Source organism: Hippocampus comes, unplaced genomic scaffold (assembly GCF_001891065.2).
Source record: "Hippocampus comes isolate QL1 unplaced genomic scaffold, H_comes_QL1_v1.1 scaffold8, whole genome shotgun sequence".
Classification (NCBI taxonomy): domain Eukaryota; kingdom Metazoa; phylum Chordata; class Actinopteri; order Syngnathiformes; family Syngnathidae; genus Hippocampus; species Hippocampus comes.
In genome coordinates, this window is record NW_017806153.1 from 527228 (window position 1) to 548564 (window position 21337).

At 46.0% G+C, this 21337-nt stretch overlaps 5 protein-coding genes across 7 annotated transcripts; 2 read left to right on the forward strand and 3 right to left on the reverse strand.

Moving 5' to 3' along the window:
- Positions 1-8216: 8216 nt before the first annotated feature.
- Positions 8217-9414, reverse strand: rps29 (ribosomal protein S29). The gene is made up of 3 exons (XM_019894934.1): positions 9286-9414; positions 8472-8571; positions 8217-8325 (listed from the first exon to the last, which is right to left on the reverse strand). The coding sequence occupies exons 1-3, from the start codon at positions 9345-9347 to the stop codon at positions 8317-8319; spliced, it is 171 nt and encodes a 56-aa protein (XP_019750493.1). The 5' UTR covers positions 9348-9414; the 3' UTR covers positions 8217-8316.
- Positions 9415-9833: 419 nt separating this feature from the next.
- On the forward strand, positions 9834-12423 carry mgat2 (alpha-1,6-mannosyl-glycoprotein 2-beta-N-acetylglucosaminyltransferase). Of its 2 annotated transcripts, none has more exons than XM_019895040.1 (2): positions 9834-10006; positions 10668-12423. In XM_019895040.1, exon 2 carries the CDS (start codon positions 10865-10867, stop codon positions 12260-12262), a length of 1398 nt encoding a protein of 465 aa, XP_019750599.1. In that variant the 5' UTR covers positions 9834-10006; positions 10668-10864; the 3' UTR covers positions 12263-12423. The 2 variants fall into 2 exon arrangements, with proteins under 2 accessions (XP_019750599.1, XP_019750600.1); XM_019895041.1 differs by having other exon boundaries at positions 9834-9986.
- Positions 12424-13803: 1380 nt separating this feature from the next.
- On the reverse strand, positions 13804-16758 carry wdr20b (WD repeat domain 20b). 2 transcript variants are annotated; one of them, XM_019895038.1, is made up of 4 exons: positions 16459-16758; positions 15674-15856; positions 14132-15559; positions 13804-14041 (listed from the first exon to the last, which is right to left on the reverse strand). In XM_019895038.1, exons 1-4 carry the CDS (start codon positions 16705-16707, stop codon positions 13985-13987), a joined length of 1917 nt encoding a protein of 638 aa, XP_019750597.1. In that variant the 5' UTR covers positions 16708-16758; the 3' UTR covers positions 13804-13984. The 2 variants fall into 2 exon arrangements, with proteins under 2 accessions (XP_019750597.1, XP_019750598.1); XM_019895039.1 differs by lacking the exon at positions 13804-14041 and having other exon boundaries at positions 15009-15107; positions 15298-15559; positions 16459-16757.
- An 885-nt stretch (positions 16759-17643) lies between these two features.
- On the forward strand, positions 17644-19193 carry fkbp3 (FKBP prolyl isomerase 3). Its single transcript, XM_019895010.1, has 7 exons — positions 17644-17779; positions 17982-18083; positions 18178-18279; positions 18351-18486; positions 18568-18635; positions 18707-18804; positions 19023-19193. Exons 1-7 carry the CDS (start codon positions 17675-17677, stop codon positions 19075-19077), a joined length of 666 nt encoding a protein of 221 aa, XP_019750569.1. The 5' UTR covers positions 17644-17674; the 3' UTR covers positions 19078-19193.
- Positions 19194-19351: 158 nt separating this feature from the next.
- On the reverse strand, positions 19352-21087 carry faua (FAU ubiquitin like and ribosomal protein S30 fusion a). Its single transcript, XM_019895011.1, has 5 exons — positions 20980-21087; positions 20206-20287; positions 19970-20114; positions 19835-19890; positions 19352-19560 (listed from the first exon to the last, which is right to left on the reverse strand). The coding sequence occupies exons 2-5, from the start codon at positions 20278-20280 to the stop codon at positions 19435-19437; spliced, it is 402 nt and encodes a 133-aa protein (XP_019750570.1). The 5' UTR covers positions 20281-20287; positions 20980-21087; the 3' UTR covers positions 19352-19434.
- Between the last annotated feature and the right edge of the window lie 250 nt (positions 21088-21337).

The window sequence follows — 21337 nt, forward strand, 5'->3', positions numbered from 1 at the left end:
CCCCCCCCCCCCCCCCCCCCCCCCGCGCGCGCCCAAAGTCAATAAAAGGCCGGGCCATTAAAGAGAATATATATGCTTTATTTGAAGAGCAGCACTACTGTGGCTCTTTTATTATTGACACTATTGCGCTGACACACACACACACACACACACACACACACACACACCGCAATGAGTCTTAACACTAATAGAGACACAGCTCAGTTCAAACGGATTACAGGAAAAAAAAAAAAAAAAAAAAAAAAGAAAAGAAAAATGAATGCACCCCACTTCTCTTTGGTCGTTTTGCGCTACGTTGGCTTCTGCTATGATATCGAAATCCCAGAGGTTATTTTCTTTTTTGCCTGCAAGTGAAAGGCGGTGCTTTCGCTGAGTGGGCAAAAAAAAAAAAAAAGCAAATCACGAGCGACTAGAGATTGAACAAACTATATCAGACTTTTTTTTTTTTAATTTATGATAGCTGCTGCTTTGCTGACGCGAGACTCGCGGCAATAAAAGCACAAGCAATTACCATCAACTACGTACAGGTGGATATGACACGATGATTCAGAATCCGATGTGATGTACGAGCGAGCGTTTGGGAAACACTCCTCAACTGAAACGTTTGGTCGGTCGAATAGTCACTCGGTTCAATCAAGTTAAGACTGTTTGTTTTTGGGATGCTTGGCTGTGTGGTCACTTTTTTTTGGTTGGGTAGTTTCTTGGTTGCTCAGTCAGATTATTGGTCGGTTTGGTGAATGCTTGTTTTGTTTTTGTGGGTCATCGTGATTTGATCGGTCACTTGGTTGGTCGTTTGGTCAGATGATAGGCTGGTTGCTGTGCGGTTGGGCTTTTTTGGGGTGGGAGCGGCTATTCGGTAGTTGGGAGGCCGATCAGTTGGTGGCCAGTTAGTTGGTTGATTGTACCGTTTTTTTTTTTTTGGGGGGGGGTCAGTCCCTCGATTGCTTGTTTTGGAGGTCATTCAAATCGTTGGTTGCCACTTGACAGTTTATGCAGCAATTGCTTTATTGGTTGGTTGGTTGGTCAGTTTTTTTCATAATTAAGCCCTGAAATAATCTGTTCAGAACGGATTCAAACTTGCCGCCGATGAGCGAATCTTCCGTCACGGTCTATCTGCTCTCCCATTCTTCACGGTTATTCCAAGCCAGCCGCGATCCCGTCACCTGCACTGATTGGTATTCATGCGAAGGACTAGCGGGATGTAATGTGTGAAAATGTCGCATTCCCCCCCCATCTGCTAATCTGTTTATACACAAATCCAGGTGCGTAAACCTTGTGAGATGATTCACATTTTCGGTTCGGAGCCGGTTAATGAGTTTATTTATGAGGCAAATGAAGAGCGGGCAGAGTTGTTGGTGGCGACAGGGCGGCGAGGTGGAGCGATGTGCGGCCACCGTGCGCCACTTGCAAATTAACGATTTCCCGAAAAGGGCGGGACGGGTTCGACGACTCTCGATTCCAAAGAAAAGTTTCCCTGAAAGCCAACAATCAGCCGCCGGTGAACTCTGCAGACGGCATCATTTGTATGTCGCCACAGCGGCGGAGCGGCGACGCGTGAATTTGCCGCCACCCGGGATGGTTTTGTTTACCTTGTGACAAATGACCAATAAATAAAGTCTGCGCGCTAAGGAGATGAGTTGTGGCGGAAGGAGGACACGAGAGCAGCAGATCGGCGTATTTCTTGTCGTCGTGATGTATTGTGGCAAAACAACAGCGAGTCACATTGAGCAACATATACGGACGCTAATTGCTTTTAATGCATTGCTCCCGTCACTGATTATGACTCCCCAACAGTGACTGTAAAGATAAACAAGAAATTCAATTCTAAAAATAATAATAATAATAATAATAATAAAGTGAAATTCAACGCAATAAGAAATCTGTCAAATGCCACATTTATGTGTAGGGCTGTCAGTAATGCCAACGATGCGCATTCTTGAACGACTAAGCTTGCATGTTACTTTTTCCAATTAAGTAATCAGACGACAAGTTTGCGTTTTTGACTGCGAAAACACAAAACAAAACAAAAACCAACCTTTGAAGGTGCTTTGCAAACTTTTGCCCGTCGGCAGAGTGAAACTGAGCTTCGGCGACGCCAACCGCTGAATGTATCAACTGGAGTAACTTTGCTTTGAAAATTAAATGACTTTGAGTGCAAGTCATCAGAAAAGTAACAAAGTTACATTTTCAAGCTAACTCTGGCAACAACAACAAAAATGAGGCCAATTGTCACCTGTGCGGCTAAATTGATAGAAACCGAAACATTCTAGACAGGGGAAAGCGGAAAAATATAAAACCGAGTTGCAAAAGTGTGCACACCCACTTACGACTGGGTGCTTTCCAACTGAACCAATCACATACAAACTTGTCTTCAAACGGAGGGAGCGCACACCGACCACCAAGTCCTTCCGATTCACCCCAAATAAAGTTCACACATTCTAGGAGACTTTTCAGTGTTTCAAGTGCTTCTAATTAACCCGAACCGAACTTCAGTGATTCAGTGCCAGTGTGGACTGTCGGCCATAAGGATACGCAAATATAATATCATAATTTAGGTACACTGGGTATCATGGGTACTATAGATATACAACCCGTATGGATGAAAACTAACGGCCTGCCCTGTTTATCGTTTTAAGCGCAACATCGCCATTTCTGCAGATATGTCTTCGCACAGAGCAACCGGAGCAGCCAGTCAGCACTCCTGCTTGCAAGCGCAGAGAGAGTAAGCTGTAAATTGGCCCATACTGTATGAGAGTGTCTTCGGGGACCTCCATCCATCAGGCGGCGGATGAGGTGGGGGGGGCGGATAGTTGAAGTTTCCTTATGGATGTGCTCTTCACTGTCTCCTTGACGAATACGCACCCGGAGGCCGCCATTGCTCCAAATTGGCACACGTGAAAGAAGAAACTAGATTTTGTCCATTATTGTGCCTCGGCGCCCTGCCTTTTGCACGTCGTTCGCCTACCACGCAGGCGAGCTACGGATGAGGACGACGCTACTCATGAAGTCATTTTGCCGCAGAGGTGTTGTATTTTGGCTGAGTGGTGGGGAGAATATGGACGCTATTGAGCCGAGGCGATGACGGTATTTGGCATGATATAAATCTGGCATATATTTCATATATAGGGCGCACCGCATTCTAAGGCGCATTGAAAAGAAGCGAAAATAGTGGCTGGCCGCAGTTGCGTTCTGCATCCACTAGATGGAGCTACGTTAAAGGGAATACAATTCAATACAGCTTGATTTATATGCCGCTTTCACAACTGCTGCAACTGGAAAAAAAAATCTCTTTACAGAAAATTAATATCAGAATATTAATCCTTATATATGGCGCATCGGATTCTAAGGCGAACTGTCGAAAATGGAATGCTTTTAGGTGTGCCTTGTAATGCGGAAAATACGGTGTATATATTGAAAAAAAAATTACAGGTATCGCTTCAACATACTTCCATCACACCAACCATTCCGCGATGTTTCTTCTTTGACCAAGAAGTAAGCGTGACTGCACTGCGTATGTAAATCAAGCCTCACCAGGCTCTTGAAGTTACGTTCGGGGGAGTGGAAGCTTATCTTTCTGCTTGCCCTCGCTATAATAATGACCACAATTAAGCATTCCGCTCAGCTCTGTGATTGAGCTGTTGTTATCTCCGCTGCCTCAACAACAACGCGCGCCTTCTCTTCTCATCCGTCAGCTTCATTAGCAAACATGGACACCGGTCCGGGCGTACTCAAAAATGGCCAATTGGATCACTCGCACTCTGACCAGCTCCCCGACATTTTTTTTTTTTTTTTGTGTACTTCTTTTAATGCACTTGGAATTGGAAATGAGAGCTGTTTGAACCTATTGTTTTATTTCTGGTAAGAATTCCAAGTTGTCCAATTTTTTTGGGGGGGTGGAAATTTTAGATAATTATTCCAAGGTTATTCGTGACTTTTTGAGAGTAGGTTGTCATTTCAAACTTGACGGCATATAATTTTTCAAGAAAGAAAAGCAAGTTCAGCACAGGAAGAAAAACATTCCAGACATGATACACCACCACCCCCACTCCTCAGTCCTCCCCGTCCAGCAAATAATGGTACAATTCCTTTTTGGAGCCCGTCTGATGGAGACTGACATATTGAGAGTGAAAAGAATCAGGTGAAGATTGTTCGTGTGTGCGCGCGCACAAAATAAATCAATCGCGGTCATTACAAAACAAAGGGGAGACTTGGCAAGTCAAACGAGGACATGGCATGTCATCACATTAGCCTCTGTTGTGCATGAGCACAACAGAGGCGACTGAAAGCGCAATGGAAATATTGCTAAACATACAAACATTCATTTTTCTCAAGTAGCCAATTGATTTTGAACAATTCCCCGCAAGCAATGTGGTCTTCTACCTCATTGTTGTCGCCGAGTCTGATCGATTCCAAACGACGTCCGACCCGAGGCCCGTGGGGAAATCACTGATGACTTCTAGTGGACCTGTCAATCAAATTGTTAGAAATCAATCATCTGGTTCGGTGAAGGAATCTTGTTGATGAGGGTAAACTGGTGACAGGTCACGGCAGCTGAGGTTTACGGACAAGATCCACCAGGTCTAAATAATTTGTTCCCTACAGTGAGGAAAAAATTTGAACCTTCCAAACGCAATGTTGCAAAAGTCAAAAACTAAAATTTTGAAAATATTTTTTTTAATCAACAAATTTGTTTTTGCAAGTAAAAGAAAAAAATACTCATACAAAATATAGATATTTTTTAACTTCCAAAATTAATTTTTTTTTTTAAAAAAAGAACTTAAATTTGCTTCTAAACGGAAAAAAGAAAAAAATGGCCCAAAAATAAAAATGCACATTTTTTTAAATGAATAAAACACCAACAAGGAACTCGGAACTAAAAGCTATGTTGCTCATCAATCTTTTTTTAATCACCTGCCCAACATCCACTTAATGAAACGAACTGGGGGGGATGTTTTTTTTTTTTTTTTTAATGTAAGCGGAAGTGCACTTCACAGTGTGTGTGTGCGTGCGTGCGTGTTGGGAAGGTTAATCAAGTCTATGTTCTTTGGCCCCATGCATACACACATACATCGCCACAGGCATGCACACACACGCGGCGCTCGTGTGTGAACCTAGCGGGAATGGGGGGGTGAAGGGGTGGGGGGAGCTCTGGCTGTCAGGACAAATCACGGTAAAACTCTCCGGAAGCTTCTGCCTGACCCTGCTGGAAGAAAAAGGGGAGGAAGAAGAGGGGGAGGATGATAGCGAGCCCACCGACAGCGGTGGGGGGAAGAAAGGAGCTCTTTTTTTTTTGTTTTGTAAGTAACTACGTAGTTCATGATATGTCGGGCCATTTGGTGAGCGTGGCCTCGTCTGGAGGGGGAGGGGGGGGGCGTTATTGGGCACCATACGAGAGTGCAATGGGCGCTCTCCGGCGGCTTTGAGTTGCGGTCCACAGCGACACGCAGAAACGCTCCCTGGGCTGAGCCACAAATAGACGCGCTGACATTCTGTTGTCGTTTTATTAATTCATAAATGTCAGACGGGATCACGCAGAAGGCTCGGGGAATTGCGGGCGTGTTTACAGGGCCGGCGTCCCCTTGGCCGCGGGGCCGCTGCCGCTGGGGGCCCGCATCCGTTTGTCCTACATGGGCCCACCTGGTGGACGTCTACTTATACGGCAACAATCCGTTTGATTTTGCTTCAGGGTAGGCAAGGAGCGGGCCAAAACCAAACTTGTTCGAAGGTATCGGGTTGTCGTGCAGGCCACCGATGCCAGCCGCCGATACTTGGCATATGACATTGAGTAAGTAAGTTTCAGTAAGTGAGTGAACACACATAAAAAATTAATTAAAAATAAAGAAACACATAAATAAACATTCCTCCCTACGTTATGGATTTTCGGCTTTGGTCGTCAGGTACAGAAAAACAGGGAACGGCTGTATTTCAATGACAACATGGTCGGTTTCTCTTTTTAGAAAGCGACAAAAGCGGAGGAAAGTATGCTGACCCCTCTACAGAGCAGTTTTTTTTCCTCTCTTCAATATCCCACGAGAGGAAAATGGTCCTCCGAAGGACCCATTATGACAGATTTAATGGCAGACATTTTGTGATACGCTGGTCAGCCTGTACGCATGCCGACTGTGATGATCACTAATGGCGCTGATGGTACGAAGCGTAAAATGAACACAGAGGCAGCCAGTTGTGGCATCTTTCAGAGTGATATTTTTGTCATTTGTAGTGTGTATTTTCGGAGCAGAAAAAAAATGCTAAATGTATTGGGCAAAATAGGCCTCTCATTCAAGAGGGTTTTTTTTTTTTTTTTTTTTTAGGTCAGTGAGAATCAGGGTTGCTCATTGTCATGCTCATTGTCATGCTGAAAGTTAATGTTCCGATTCAATATCACTAAAACGTTGCATTGACCACACGGTGCACAAAATGGGCGTTTGCTGCAGTTAAAATCAATAAAAATAAAAATATAAGCCTGCTGAAATATTGATGTATTCGCCTGGAATGATAACAACGCGGTGCTGCTGCCACCTAGCGGTTCAAATGTAACAAAACATTTTCGCCTTGAAATAGGGCACGTAACATTAATTTAATGTTGAATATTGGATTTTTATGTCATATTGAGATTGAATTTACATCAGATGTCCACTGGAACTCCTATAGAATGAAAAATGTTACATCTGGCGTGATGACTAACAAACGTTTCAGTGTTACGTTCGTTAAAGGGCTACTTTTTGCTCAAGACAACATGCTACCTCTGTCCGTTGTTATGCCCAATGAACACGTTTAGATAATGTATTCAAATAATTTATTCAATGTATTTTTCGGATATTTGCAACGCGGCTGCATTGAATGACACACGATATTAAAGCTGGAAACATTTTTAAAATGTGAAAAGTATAGAGAGGACTTGCCTTCGGTTTGAGCACTTTCGCTGGATGTCATTTCAGCTGTCATTTAGTTCACGTTCTTCTCTTTCTCGACACCTGAAAAGCAAACAGTTGCAGGTTTGCAATGTTGGGAGAGAACCCCAGAGCGTCATTTCTCAAACATAATGTTTACCAATTGCAAAGAAGACGCATACAAAAAAAAAATACGTGTTTTATCCAACTGTCATGCAAGTTGGTCATTGAGGAGTCAAGACAGTTGGGGAGCTATTTGGTGCTCAGGTGCAGCACTGAAAAGTGCTGTATTATAACGATAAAAGTTTCACCTTGGTTTTCAGTCGACGGCCACGCCACCATGACAAGACTCGTTCTCGAAAGCAAAACTACGTTGGACCTCATTAATTCCTCGAGACTAGACCACCTGGATAAGACCGGCGCTGTCAGCGTTTTCCAATTTTTCATTCGACCAACAGATGGCGGTGGTGTTTTCCCCTTCCCGTCACGCCTCAAACCGCTCTTTTCAGAACTTCCAATACTTGTTCATCGAATTCCGGTTCACGTCTTTATTTCACAATTTGTCATGTACTTAAAACACACGAAACGGAGGAACTTACGGATTTAACCGGAATTATTAATGGCCGCTGTTTTCCATCTCGTCCAGGTGCAAGACACCCGAACCAAATTAGCAGCTCATCAAGCCAGCTGTAACGCAGGACTCGAACGATCCTGCTCCCAATGTGTCCATTTTGTGGGTTTAAAACCAGTAAATTAAAGAAAAAACATTAAAATAATCATCAAACGGAGTGGAGGGTTTTGGTCTTTTAAGTGTGTTGTGAAACAGTGTTCAAGGTTTACCGATGGGTTGATCACTGAGCCACGTCAGGTGGGTGAGGTTGATTCAGCACGGCGATGCTCTTCACGTCCAGGAAATGTCGCGAGATTCAGTGTGTCGCGGGCAGCGAGAAATTACGGTGCCACAATTTAGGATCTCTCTTTGTAGACATTCTGGCCCATATTGAAGCAAAAAATTCAAAGGTTGCATTTGAGATTTGTGGTGTCAGCAGTCCTGGAACTTTTCAAGTGGCATATTTTAAGAAAAAGCAAAAATAAGCATCCAAGTAAATACTAAACGGAAAAGGTGTTTGAGCAAAATACATCACAAGCAACTGGGCTAATTTTGGGAATGACAACACCACTGCCCACATTTGAGACAGGAAAAACCCTGATTATAAAAATTACTCAGCATCTTCATAAAGACAGATTGTCATACCCATAACCTCTGTTGTGACCAGTCAAGTTCATAAACATATTCTCATCATTGAATGAAACACATTATTCCAATTGGGGAAAAACAACATTTATTTGCAGCATTTGTCTCGAACAACCCATTCATCCAGCCTTCCAGGTAACAGTTGGCAGACGTCTTTGCGCATCGTGACATTTAATCCAGCTGTGGAGGAGTAAAATGGAGATATAAGAAAAATTGGCAACAGACACTCACAGAATCATTTACTAGTTCATTTACGGAGTTCAGGTGCTTCAGCAACAACAAAAACAAACATTTACGGGCAGTAAAAAGGTTAAGATGCGACTTGCCTTAACGAAGCCGATGTCCTTGGCGTACTGCCGGAAGCACTGGCGGCACATGTTGAGTCCGTATTTACGGATCAGGCCGTGTCTGTTCGAGCAAACCCGGCTGTTGGAAACAAGTGGAAATTTTAAAAACAATGTACTGTTAAGCATACTTTAACAACTGACTGAAGCAACAGTTCAACAGCCGAAGGGGTTTTACACACACGTTTGTATGAATTTATGGGGAATTGTGAAGTGATGGTAACCAAGGTTTTTATTTGTTGATTTTTTTTTTTTTTTTACTGGCAACTGTGCTTGAGTATTCATTGTACGTTTGAGTCCTGACGTTTTCAAAATACGCTTGTTAAAACTGAAATAAATACGAGCATAAAAACAAGAGTAAAAGAGAAACTAAATTGTGTGGTTTTCATTTGCGTGAAACCACGTTGTGTAAATTAGCGTATATAATACAGTTTGTATTTTATTTTACTTTGCAATCAAATAGATGTGTCTCCATTTTTAATTACGGGATTTTGAGCCTTTGTTTCCCCAATCTTTGTATTTTTCTACACGTGCATCCGTGTTTCAAATTAAATAGTATGCGTAGATCGCATACTTCTGTTGTAGTTCTGTTACGTTTTAAAAGCGATTTTAAGATGCTAGCCTCGGATAGTCGGAGGCATCGGGCATCAATCCGCCGCCATGTTCATTACCGACGAGTCTCCATGCGGTGCGCGTTTGATGGCATTTTTTTACATACAAGGGAAGTGGAAACCGCGCCAAACTATTATCAGACGAGAATTAAGTACGGACACGGCGAAATTGTAAAAACACAAACCAGGATCGGGATCCCTGTCCAAATTTTCTGGGGTGACTCCAATAGAGCTGTTGGTGGCCCATCTTGTCTCTTTTCGCTCGAGCGTCGGAAAGGAAGACAGAGGTCTGCGCGTGCGCCAATGAAATTTTCCGGATCCGGTTTCAGTGAGCAGTCAGGTTGGGCGCCATCGAGTGGTCGGATGACCTTATAGAAAGTACATCCAGCATGAAAATAGGAAGCAACGTATAAAATGATTTCAACGCATTACAATGACTGGTATTTGGAATTGGTCATAATTACATCTACATGGACGAAGAACAAAAGCCCCAAAGCATGATTTTGCCAGCACCGAGCTTTACTGTCGTATTGTGTTCTTTTGGTGATAAGCAGAATCAGCGAAGCTTAAAATGAATTTATGGGATTTTCTGAATTTAAATGGATTTCTTTTTCCCCCAATTAAAAACGATTCATTTTAAATACATTTATGACTTAGCAGTCATGGTTTCTGTCAGAGTGCTTTGCTATTACAGTACTATTATTCTAATTATTATTGTACAGCGAGCGCCCCCTGTTGAGCGAATGAGCGCAGTGCGACGGTATGGTCCCCAAATTGGACATTTTCCCATCATGAGCCGTTAGCTGCTTCTTCCATGCAGCTCCTCGGGAGGGATGGAGCGGAAATGGGACACGGACGAACCGACGTTTCTCTCCTGAAGTGAACGGTGGGGCGCTTTGACTTCAGGTAACCGGCCCGATGAACGCGGGTGTGGCATTTATTTTTCCGACGGTACTGTTTTGAAGGACGGAGTTGCTAGCCGTTGCTAACTTAGTGCTAGCATGCTGCGGTTCAGTGTCTACTACGACGGTAGAGAGAACGTTTTAGGGCTCCACGGGGATTATATGCGTTTGAATATTTTGCTTTACTTGTGCAGTAGGTAAAAGTGGGTTTCAAGAGGAAATGAAAATAAGACAATAAACACACATAGTGTCATGTCAAGTGCCCTCTGATTAGATATTAAATCATAGTTAGAATTATATCATTTGAGAAGCAGTGATGTGGTCAAGCAAAGTAAAATTGGTTCGCTCTTTAAGTTAGATTCTATTGGAGTCAAATGACAAAAATGCCGTCCAAAATCAGCCTGACCAGTTAATCCAATTATATGCATCTCACGGGCTATTAAGAGCGAAAAAGGGGGGTAGGAATGGGGTTTGCAGAGTTATTGCGCAACGTCATCTTATGACCTACTTACCAATAAATATCAAATGCAAACTCGGGTTCTTGGATGGAACACCTGCAGAACGCTGGTCAACCAACATTTTTGTCCGGAACAATTGAAATTCAGGAACGGTTCAAATACTACAGTTCAGCGCTAACTTGATGTATTGATTTGTGTTTCATTCAGGCAATTCATGGTCACGAGAACCTCGCTGCTTCCCAGCAACTGTTGCGCTTTCTTGGCTATTCCCCACCCGTCAGTGGCAGTGGAGCAGGATCCATGTTTCCAGCAATTAGCCTCTCTGCACCTTTTCCACCATCGCAACCACCCTCCTACAATCTGTTTTCTTTCCCCTCCTCCCTCCGAGAGCCCGATCCCCTACAATGAGATTCCGGATCTACAAAAGAAAGGTGATGATACTGACTGTGGTGGTTGTCATCTGCGGGCTGGCGTTGTGGACCAGCGCGCGGCAGAAGAAGATTGAGCCGTTCCCAAAGGAAGCGGAGGTGGAGGCCCTGGCGAAGAGAAGTAGTGGCGTTAGCACGAGCAGAAATAGCCTTGACGACCACGTCCGGTTGCAAGCCACGGTCGGCGTGAGCCGGGTTCCCGTCGCGCCGCTGAACCAGACGCGCCTGGAAAAAATAAAAGACAAAGAAAACAAAGCCAAGCCCAATGTGGATAACGCGACGCTGGTGTACCGCGGCATCGTTTTCCAGCTCAATTTTGACCAGACGATAAGAAATCAGGAGAAGTTTCAAGCGGCGCGGCAGAAGGACGACCTGGTGGTGGTGGTCCAGGTCCACAACCGGCCCGATTACTTGAAGCTGCTGGTGGACAGCTTGCGCGGGGCCCGTGGCGTGGAAAGCATACTGCTGATATTCAGCCATGACTACTGGTCCCCCGAGATTAACAACGTGGTGAACTCGGTGGACTTCTGCCAGGTCCTGCAGATCTTCTTCCCGTTCAGCATCCAGCTGTACCCGCAGGAGTTTCCCGGCAACGACCCGAGGGACTGTCCGAGGGACATTCCCAAAAAAGAGGCCTTAAAGTTGGGGTGCATCAATGCGGAGTACCCGGACTCGTTCGGGCACTACCGCGAGGCCAAGTTCTCCCAGACCAAGCACCACTGGTGGTGGAAGTTACACTTTACGTGGGATCGAGTGCACGTCCTCCGGGACCACGGCGGTTTGGTGCTGCTGATCGAGGAGGACCACTTCCTGTCCCCGGACTTTATCCACGTGCTGAAGCTGATGTCGGCGCTAAAACGAGAGCACTGTAGCGACTGCGACATCCTGTCACTGGGGAGCTACAGCCACATCGCCTACTCCAGCAAAGCCAACAAGGTCGAGGTGAAGGCCTGGAAGTCCACCGAGCACAACATGGGCATGGCGCTGAGTCGGGACACCTACCAGAAGCTGCTCGGCTGCACGGACACGTTCTGCACCTACGACGACTACAACTGGGACTGGTCCCTGCAGCACCTGACCGTGTCCTGCCTGCCGTCCTACTGGAAGGTGATGGCCAGCGAGGCGCCTCGCGTCTTCCACGCCGGCGACTGCGGCATGCACCACAAGAAGACCGCCTGCATGCCGGCCAGCCAGAAGAGCAAGATCGAGAACATCCTGCAGGGCAGCGGCAACCAGCTGTTCCCCAAGAATCTCTTGATCACCAAGCGGCTGCCGTCCAACGGGGCCGGAGGCGTGGCCCCGCATGTGAAGAACGGGGGGTGGGGGGACATCAGGGATCACGAACTTTGCAAGAGTTATGTGCGATTACAGTGACCTTAATTGCTACAATATCATATATCGTCCTCTTTTTTGCATCCTCAATGAAGAAGAAGGCCTTTGAAAAATAAAAATCTATGTGGACTTATTGCCTGTTTCAAAAGACTGTCCCCCCCAAAAAAAATAAAGTTGAACATTGGGATTTTTGCCTCATGACAGATCGTTTGTCTTTATTTTTAAGTCAGGTTTGTCGTATCTCTCGCTTGCGCAGCCGTTACGCCTTGAAGATAACTCGATGAACGTCGACGGGTCGGCTTACATCGTTTTTGAGCATGGGAGCAAGGTGGATTTAAGGTGCGTGAGCTCGCGAGAGATGCGCCCGTAACTCCTGGCTTGATGCGGCAAGATTGCCCGAATTTGGAAATGAGATGCCCAATAATTGGTGATCGATGATGTAACTCTATTTTTGGGAGAAAAGAATATAGACAGAGTTGTGGTTATAGTCTGTCAAACATTTTAATAGGCGTCACATGGAGGAAAAAGGCTGCCACTGTTCAAAACCTCACAGTCTCTCTACCTGTGGGCGGTAGATGGGGAAAAAAAAAAAAAAAAAACATCCTCACGCACTGTCCAGCTCTCGCGTGAATCAAACACAGTGTTGCTTTTAAAAAAATATTTCAATCACCATCATCATCGTATGCACGCCGCTCACACTAAAGAGGAGTTGTTAGCTTGGGAGTCGATTCACACAATAGGCCAGCGCGCGTTTCTGCAATTTCACCTGAGCTCGGCATGATGGCTGAACAAGAGCGTTTGCCACTTGCCGTTAAGATAAAAGCATCTCCTATAATTATAACACCAAACGTTGCGGTAAAAAAAAAAAAAAAAAAAAAAAAACAAATACCCCTGAATTCTCTTTATGTACAACGGAAATGGGGGAGAAAAAAAATCTGCATATTCAAGATTTTCATTTTCATATTAGATTTTCTGTATTAGAAATAGGCTCTATTTTTTTGTCCTAAAAAAAAAAAAAAAAAAAAAAAGAGGCTCTTTCAACTGTTCATCATCTCCATAAATCATTACAATATTTACATATAATACAGAGCCCATGTCATGTGGAAAACAATATTAAAATTAACAATAGGTATAAAGTTTTACTTCTATTTAACACCCCCTCCCCCGCCCAAAAAAGTACATCTGCCCTCTTTGAAAAAAAACAAAACAACCTGTTAAGTGCAAACATCGTTTTCCGAAATAATAATAAAATGAACGCGATTGCAGCATCCAACGTGGGAGACAAAGGGCGCCGACGAGCCAAGTGCTTTCAAAATCTGCTTGTGTTCTTCTGCGAGGATTAAAAACACACGCGCACACACACACACACACACACACACACACACACACACACACACACACACACACACACACACCAGGGAGGAATTTGTGCAAATACACTTTGTGTGATTTAAGGAAGTCGTACCTCCATTAGCGGAGGATATGCAGCCACTTGAAAATATTGATCCCTTTTCGAGGCCCATCACATAAAATCAAGAAAATGGGAGAACGCCCCAACGAGACGACGGCGAGGCCTGATAAGAGCCGCCGCCGCCGTCGGATGAACAGTGAACCAGTCAGCCCTTCCTATAAAAACCTTAAAGCTCCTCGCCCCTTTGTCAAATAGCACCCATTTCACTGCAGACTCAAGGCGGCACGGTTCCGCCGCCCACCACGTATTGATCATCACCCACCACCTCTGTGGATGTTGGGAGGGGGGGGTGGTTATACTACGGTTCCACTGGGCGAGTTGGCGGGGTTGTTTTGAGACGATAGCAGTCCCTGCGGAGACACGCGCCACAGACAAAACGGCGGGTGTGAGAGCGAACAAAAATTCACGAGGGTATTCTCATCACGTGACCCGTCACTCACCACTTTCCCAGGCCTGGCCCACGTGCAAACGAAGCCCTCCTGGCAAGCCGTGACCAGGCAGTCCTCCAGGAAGATCAACACCGTCAGTCTCTCATGGGCGATCTTCTTGCACACCAGCGGCTCCAGCAGCGGCACGTCCTCCATGCGCGGGCACAGCGCCGTGCCCAACGTCTTAGCGTTGTCGCCCTTGGTGCCGGCCGCCCGCGAGGCGCCCAGCTGGCTGAGCTTGTCGCCGCTCTTGCTGCCGATATGGCCGGCGCTGAGCATGCGCTTGTGCTCTTTTTCGGAGCGCTCCTTGCGCGCCTCGTGCAGCGACAGCGTGGCGAACTTGCCCACGCCGGCGGCGATCAGGGCGCTGTCGAGGATGCTGCCGCTGCCGCCGCCCTTGGTGGGTGCGGCGGTGCTACTGCTGCTGCTGCTGCTGCCCGTGTGACTGTTGGGGGTGCTGCCGCCACCGCCGCTGCCGCCGGCCGGGATGGAGGACTGCGGTAAGCTGTTGGAGCGAGGCAGCGTCCCCGGGAGGGAGTTTGGCGTGTTGCCGCCGGTGCTGCTATTGCTAACGCTGTCTTTGCCATTGGTGCCGGAAGTGAAAATAATGTTTGCCGCCGTCGCCGGCGGGCTGGCGGCATTCATGACGTTAGTGTGAGTCCTCGTCCGAGACAAAGGGAGGTGAGGGAAGAGTATGTCCTCGCTGAGGTCCCACAGACACAACTGGGTATCCTGACCAACGGACCCAAATCGGTACGTCACGCTGACAGGCCGACTGTCCGTGGAGTTTCTCTTGGAAAGTCGGGAGTGGGTGCTGTTGGCCCGATCCCTTCCTGCGCTAAAGTGAATATGCTCGTAGAAGTCCTCGTCGCTGCCGCTAAACTCGGCGGGGGGCTCGCCATCGATGCCGTCCTCCACGCTGGCAGTGCAGTGGTCGAAGGCCACCACGCTCACCCACGACTTGTGTCCATGTCCCCGAGCGATCACCCTGCAGTCCGAGAACGACCACACCGTCACCAGGTCGTCCTCGCCGCCGGCCACAATGTAACGCCCATCGGGGCTCCAGCACACGCAAAGCAAACCGCCAAAGTAGCTCTTCATGGTGCCGTGCAGCTCGGCGGCGTCGAAGCCGAACACCCGCAGGTAGCCGTCCTGGCTGGCGCACGCCAGGAACTTACCATCCGGGGAGAAGGCGAACTCGTTGAGCGCGCCGTCGCCCACCGTCCAGCGCAGTAAAGGGTTGCGGCCCGACTTGCTCTTGCAGGTGTGCACGGCGTAGTTGTCCCCTTGCTTGAGGAGCTGGTAGTGGGGCGCCGCCGTGCCGCACGTGTTCTCCACATTGTACAGGTACATGGAGCCGCTCGAATGGGCCACCAAAAAGAGGCTCTCGGAACCGGGGACCCAGCGCACGCACGTCACGCGCGACTTGTCGATCAGTCTCTGGGGAGGCGAAGGAGCAGTTGTCAAGGACCACCCTTTTCTCGCTAATACCGAACAATTTATCCAACGCAAATCAACATCGTCATGAAGTACAATGCAATTTTCAAATCCCACCTCTTCATTGAAGAGCTTGCTCGTCTCCTTCTTGATCGGGTCGATGAGCTGCACCTGGCCCGCCGAGAAGCCCACCAGCAGCGAGACGCTCTCGGCGGTGGCCGTGAGCGGGTTGAAGTCGTGGCACGTGGGCTGCGTGCCTTTGTATAGCCGCTTGTCGATGGGCTTGCTCAGGTCGGCGGCCTGAAAAGCACGAGAGATTCAACTAAAACCTTTTTTCTTTAAAGCCTCTTCCTGAAACAAGAAACGGACTGACAAGGAAACCCATGTCGTCAATTAAATTCAGTTCGATTTAATTTGTTTTTAGAGCAGGGATGTTGGATTACTGTTCAAAAGCTGAGACCGATAAGTAGGCAAACGCTCATATTTTTGTCGCTCACATGAGGTGACATGAACGCAACGTGACGTCACTACAACTACCACTCTCACTTTTGACCTCAAGGTTGAGAGTAACCACCTGACATTTCGGCAATCGCGTCATGCCGTCATCTCATTCTCTGCAAACATGTCAAATATAAACATAGCATTCGCGGCATGGCGGTCACTCATAACTGTTGAGAAAGTCCCACAGTGAGACGAGCTCACTTTAAGTGTTGAACAACTGTGGCGATTATATTAGCGAGAGTTGCTAATTAGCGTCAAAAATAGTTGGACGCTCCATGGCCTCGTCCGGACAATATGCGACACCAGCCGGGTCGAGAGCGGAGATGGACCGGAGACGCCGAGCCGTTGCGGTTGCTCCAGAGCCAACGCGTTCAATACCAGCTACTGTCAACGTTGTTTACCTTTCTCACACCTTTGTAGATATAAAAGTAGAGCTCCCGGCCCACATTGAAGCAGATCCTGTCGCCATTGCCCGACTGGTCGTTGACGTTGACGAAGGAGACCCTTACGGGGTTGGATCCCTGCGAGTTGAAGGGTACCCGATTAGGGCGGCTGTACTCGGAGTGCGTGAGGAGCTTGTAGACGCCTTCCCGGGTGGTGAATTGCGTTTTAATCTCGTTCGTCTCCTTCCCTCCTCCCTCCGCCGCCATCTTGAAAATCGCCGCTCATCCTTGTCTAAGGCCCCGGATATTGCGGACGACGCATGTGCATTTCAGACCAACTGTCATGCGCACTGGGTGGTCACAGAAAGTCACGTGAGACGATAGACGAAAAATAAACAATGACCAGGTGACGATGCAGGTACCAGATCAACGATTGGCTGTCCTCAATACTGTACTGAAATTATAAATAATATCCCAACAAGATATCATCCAAATTCGTACATTTTAATTGTGATCTTGATATTGAGGCTGAAGTTATCCCTTACAGATATTTGTTTTCATTTTCATTCATAGTTTCATCGTGAGCTCACAATGCCAACAAATATGTAATAGAGTTTCAGGAGAAGCTGAGGAAAATAAAAAAAAACAGGTGTCAATATCGACTTGAAATCTTTTCACCAAATGTTTTGCAGGGTACATTTTATGTATACTTTTGAAAGAAACCTCTCTAATTTTGTTGGTGATCAAAAACTATGGCGCCTACAGGTAAACACTGTACCCAACTTACTGCTAACAACTTTGAAGACATCTCTGATGCTAATTATGTGACACACTTCGTTAAACATGTTTCCATGATCAAATCAAAACAAACATTCTTCGAAATATTGCAAATCTTTCTTTAAAAAAATACACTTATTTTTGTTTGCAATCCGTTTTTTGTGTTGATTTATTTAAATGACATTTTTGATTGATTGCAAATACTATAAAGACATATTTCTCTCCATACATTGTACTTAATTAGCCGCTAGATGGCAGAATCAGTATTTCAGCCGGTTGTGTACTTCCTGAATCCCCGATTACTTTTTTTTCAATTTTGTAATATATATATCACCTCGGTGTGAGTCTTTGTATAGTAATGTAATGTAATTTTTTGAAGAATATGTCGTTTTTTTTGTGTGTGTTTTTCTTTTAATTTTCATTACCTAGGTCAAAGTTCACAGGCTGTCCACTCAAAATGGCGGACGAGCCAGTACGTGAGTGGAACGACGAGCAGCTTAAAAGTGACGATTTGCCCAAAAAAGACCTGATCAAGTTCATTCAGGACAATGCGGCGCACTCGGTACGTCTGTCAGTTGAGTATTCAGAAGCCGCAGTTGTCGTTTTAAAATTGCATTTTGACGAGAATATGCCTCATTCGCGTGATGCAGTGTAGCCTGTGCAGCCCCACATGGGGGCGGAAATCACTGTTTGCAAACAAAGCGGCTCCTGCATTTCACATATAACCTCCCGTTTTCTCAAATAACACCTTATTCTGTGTTTAGTTTCTCAACGAGCACAGATTGCTGGGAAATATCAAGAACGTGGCAAAAACGGCCAAGAAGGAACAGCTCATTGTCGCCTACAACGAGCTGTTTGCCAGTAACGTGAGTGACGTCACACTGACGCGCGTTTGGATGCATATGAAATGCGCACCGCTCTTTGGGGGGAAAAAAACTCATTCTACTCGGTATTTTGTAGAGGTTTAAAGGCACAGAGCCGGTGGAAGAAGTGACCAAGCAGGTGAAAGCAGTCAAAATCGATGAGAAGCCCAAAGAGGTCAAGGTTGAAGTTGTGGATGAGGTAAAGACCCAGGCACTTGCAGGGTAATTTTCTGTACAATTATCGTAAGTGCAGGTTTTGCTTCCCTTCAGGGTCCGCCCAAGTTTACCAAAGCAACACTGAAGAAAGGCGACAAGACCAACTTCCCGAAAAAAGGCAACACGGTGAGCTGTTGGTACACGGGGACGCTGGAGGACGGCACCGTCTTTGACACCAACATCCCCTCAGGTGCTTATCTGCACTCGGTCGCCGTTCATGTTGACTTTGCTATGCGACCAACCAGACCTCCTTGCTTTGTGATCTCCGCAGCGGCCAGAAAGAAAAAGCAAACCAAGCCGCTGAGCTTCAAAGTGGGCATGGGCAGAGTCATCCGAGGGGTATGTGTGTTATTCCCGTTGCTGTTCTCCCCTTTTTGTCTTTTATATTTAACGTTGTCGCATTCCCATAGTGGGACGAGGGCTTGTTGACCATGAGCAAGGGCGAGACGGCCCGCCTGGAGATCGAACCTGAGTGGGCGTATGGGAAGAAGGGCCTCCCAGAATCCAAGTATCTTTTTTGGGAAGTAGATGTGAAGTCATTAGAAATTGGGAGGATGGGTCTTAACGCAATGTGATGCTTGAAAAAGTCTCAAAAAGGACCTCTACGTGTTTTGGGAGGCCTCAACATGCCTCGAAAATTACTAGTTTTGTCAAGCATGTACACAGGTAAAAGTACATTGACATGTATTTTACTGCCCGTCTGCTCCTTAACTTTTTTTTCTCCAGAATTCCACCCAACGCCAAGCTGATCTTTGAGGTGGAGCTGGTGGCTGTGGATTAAAGATGAACGTTGGTAACCGGGAATCCAAACTACGTAACCATTTCGTTGTCAATGTAATTCCCTGCACACCCGAAATATCTTTTTGTTTGCATAAAATTTAACTTTTACAAACAAGACTGTCGTTTTATTTTTTCCTTACATACACATTTAGGTCGACTGAACCAAATCCTATCTGATAAAGATGTCTAAGGGATGCATACTAACTAGTTCTTGCCTAATATTCTACCGTGACCCACCAAGCGTTGCTCCAGAAGACGAACGCTCCATTACGGTGTGCCGAGTTTTAACGTTTTATTCACAGCAGGAAAACATTTGAACTGTGCCAAAACGGCTCGGTATGGTCATCACGCACTCTTCTTAGGAGTTGGCATTGGGTCCCTTCTTCTTGCCAAAGGTGGGCACCACATTGACGAAGCGTCGGTTGTACTGGATGCGACGCTTGGCGCGGCCAGTCTTCTTCTTCTTCTTCTCCTGCTTATCCACCTGCCACACAAAAACAAGCCAAATGCAAGACTCGTAAAGTTGTTCCGAACATCACATTTCAGAAATGTCATCCGTTCACAGTCCTGATATAGTAGCCCTGAATTTCATTTTAACAATAAAATATTGTTATCCATCTTTCATGCTTTACAGAAACATTTCATGGCTTATAACTAGCATTGTACAACCAAACAAACACTCAAATTTGGCTATACAAAGGGTGAATTCAAGTGATAATTTTTTTTTTTGTGGTGTATATTCTGGAAACAATCCTCACCTTGGGGGTCTGGCCTCTCACTTTTCCAGCACGGGCCAGAGAGCCGTGGACCTTACCTAGAAACCAGGGGAAAACGGTTAAAAAAAAAAATGGCAGGGGGCTCACTGCTGCAACGTCAAATATTTCAACAGTGACCTCCCAGGAGCCTGCCGGCGACCTCCAAGGTGCAGTGCTCAGAAATGCCGCACGATGCAAGTGAGGCATCATCTTCCAAGGGGCAACCTGCGAGCAGCACCACCTGATCCTCCACGAGGAGACCCTCCAGAGTCTGGACGTGAGCCTGACGTGTGGCAAAACAATCTATTGTTGCCCAGTATCACAAAATATAACCATGCGATCCAACAGTGTGACTTGCATTTATTTATTTCTACCTTAATTTGTCCCACAGTTTCCTGACCGGTCACCTCAAGGGTGTGAGTGTTCTGGGCACGCAGGAAGAGCTGCATCTTGATCCTAAGAAGAGAGGCTGCAATTTAATTGGGTCAAACTATGATTATACATGATAACTGTAGCAGACTACATTAGGTAAAAAGAAAACAGTTTAATCCCTGATGTACAAATGTATTTATATTCCATGTATTTTTAAATATAGATGTAAATGCACAGTTCAGAGAGTAAGAAATTGCGGGAGAAGGTTGGTTTGATAGCCAAACAATAAAATATTTGACTACAAATTGCAAGTCTGTTATTGTATTCTCTTTGATCCCGATTACATCTTTCAAGGAGAAAACTGGACCGATAAAACACCAGCAACTCGCGCTTTTGGTCGACCCTTTTTAGATTTTACCATTTAAATTGTCACTTGGCTGAAGTTCACTAGGCTTCGTTAGGGAAGAAAATTAAAACCAGCAACATTTGGCACATGTAAATAACAAACGAAACCGAGAAAACGTCCTTTTGGGGCAGGAAGAGAGAAAAGTTGTCGCTGTAAGGCTAATGCTAAACTACCTCAACTAGCAACATGCGGCACACGAGATTGGAAGGAGGGCGAAAAGGGGACACTAAACACACAAATTATAACCAGTCTAGTCAACGTGAAGGTTAAATAATATGTTAGAGGGTGTTTTGGGTGCATCTGCGACACACAATAAAAGCCAGCTCCAGGCTAAAACGCACTTTTACCACTCGATACCGACAGGCCTTACCTCGTTTGGGTGCTAGTCGTTAGACGCGCAGCATAGAAAAGGCTGTTCTTAGGTGACGATACTGCGCATGTGCCATATACGTAAATTGCGTATCGACAGACGGAGTTCCCCCCGCCCATATGTCGTCGCCACATTGGATGTGGCGGAGTTGCACTATATACGCACATACTTAATCCGAGAGAGAGTAGACATCTGAAGTTTTGTCTGCACTTAAATTTATGAGAGCCTTCGTATGCCTGCGGGCCTCTCTCACATCCGGGGAATTTGACGGTTAGTAGCAGCCTTAGTGGTAAGTACCTAAACTCCCAACTTCATTGTAACATTTCATCACACTATCAAGTCATGAGGCACTTTCACA

What these genes read in the sequence shown, in the direction of transcription:
- rps29 (XM_019894934.1), bottom strand. Translation starts at nt 9,347, where the DNA reads ATGGGCCACCAACAGCTCTATTGGAGTCACCCCAGAAAATTTGGACAG. An exon ending in GGACAGGGATCCCGATCCTG is followed by an intron (nt 8,572 to 9,285) that starts GTTTGTGTTTTT and finishes TGTTTCCAACAG; the next exon opens with CCGGGTTTGCTCGAACAGAC.
- mgat2 (XM_019895040.1), top strand. Translation starts at nt 10,865, where the DNA reads ATGAGATTCCGGATCTACAAAAGAAAGGTGATGATACTGACTGTGGTG.
- wdr20b (XM_019895038.1), bottom strand. Translation starts at nt 16,707, where the DNA reads ATGGCGGCGGAGGGAGGAGGGAAGGAGACGAACGAGATTAAAACGCAA. An exon ending in GCAAGCTCTTCAATGAAGAG is followed by an intron (nt 15,560 to 15,673) that starts GTGGGATTTGAA and finishes TCGCCTCCCCAG; the next exon opens with AGACTGATCGACAAGTCGCG. An exon ending in GGGCCAGGCCTGGGAAAGTG is followed by an intron (nt 14,042 to 14,131) that starts GTGAGTGACGGG and finishes GTGTCTCCGCAG; the next exon opens with GGACTGCTATCGTCTCAAAA.
- fkbp3 (XM_019895010.1), top strand. Translation starts at nt 17,675, where the DNA reads ATGGCGGACGAGCCAGTACGTGAGTGGAACGACGAGCAGCTTAAAAGT. An exon ending in ACGAGCTGTTTGCCAGTAAC is followed by an intron (nt 18,084 to 18,177) that starts GTGAGTGACGTC and finishes GGTATTTTGTAG; the next exon opens with AGGTTTAAAGGCACAGAGCC. An exon ending in TGGGCAGAGTCATCCGAGGG is followed by an intron (nt 18,636 to 18,706) that starts GTATGTGTGTTA and finishes GCATTCCCATAG; the next exon opens with TGGGACGAGGGCTTGTTGAC.
- faua (XM_019895011.1), bottom strand. Translation starts at nt 20,280, where the DNA reads ATGCAGCTCTTCCTGCGTGCCCAGAACACTCACACCCTTGAGGTGACC. An exon ending in AAACTGTGGGACAAATTAAG is followed by an intron (nt 20,115 to 20,205) that starts GTAGAAATAAAT and finishes GCCACACGTCAG; the next exon opens with GCTCACGTCCAGACTCTGGA. An exon ending in CGCCGGCAGGCTCCTGGGAG is followed by an intron (nt 19,891 to 19,969) that starts GTCACTGTTGAA and finishes CCTGGTTTCTAG; the next exon opens with GTAAGGTCCACGGCTCTCTG.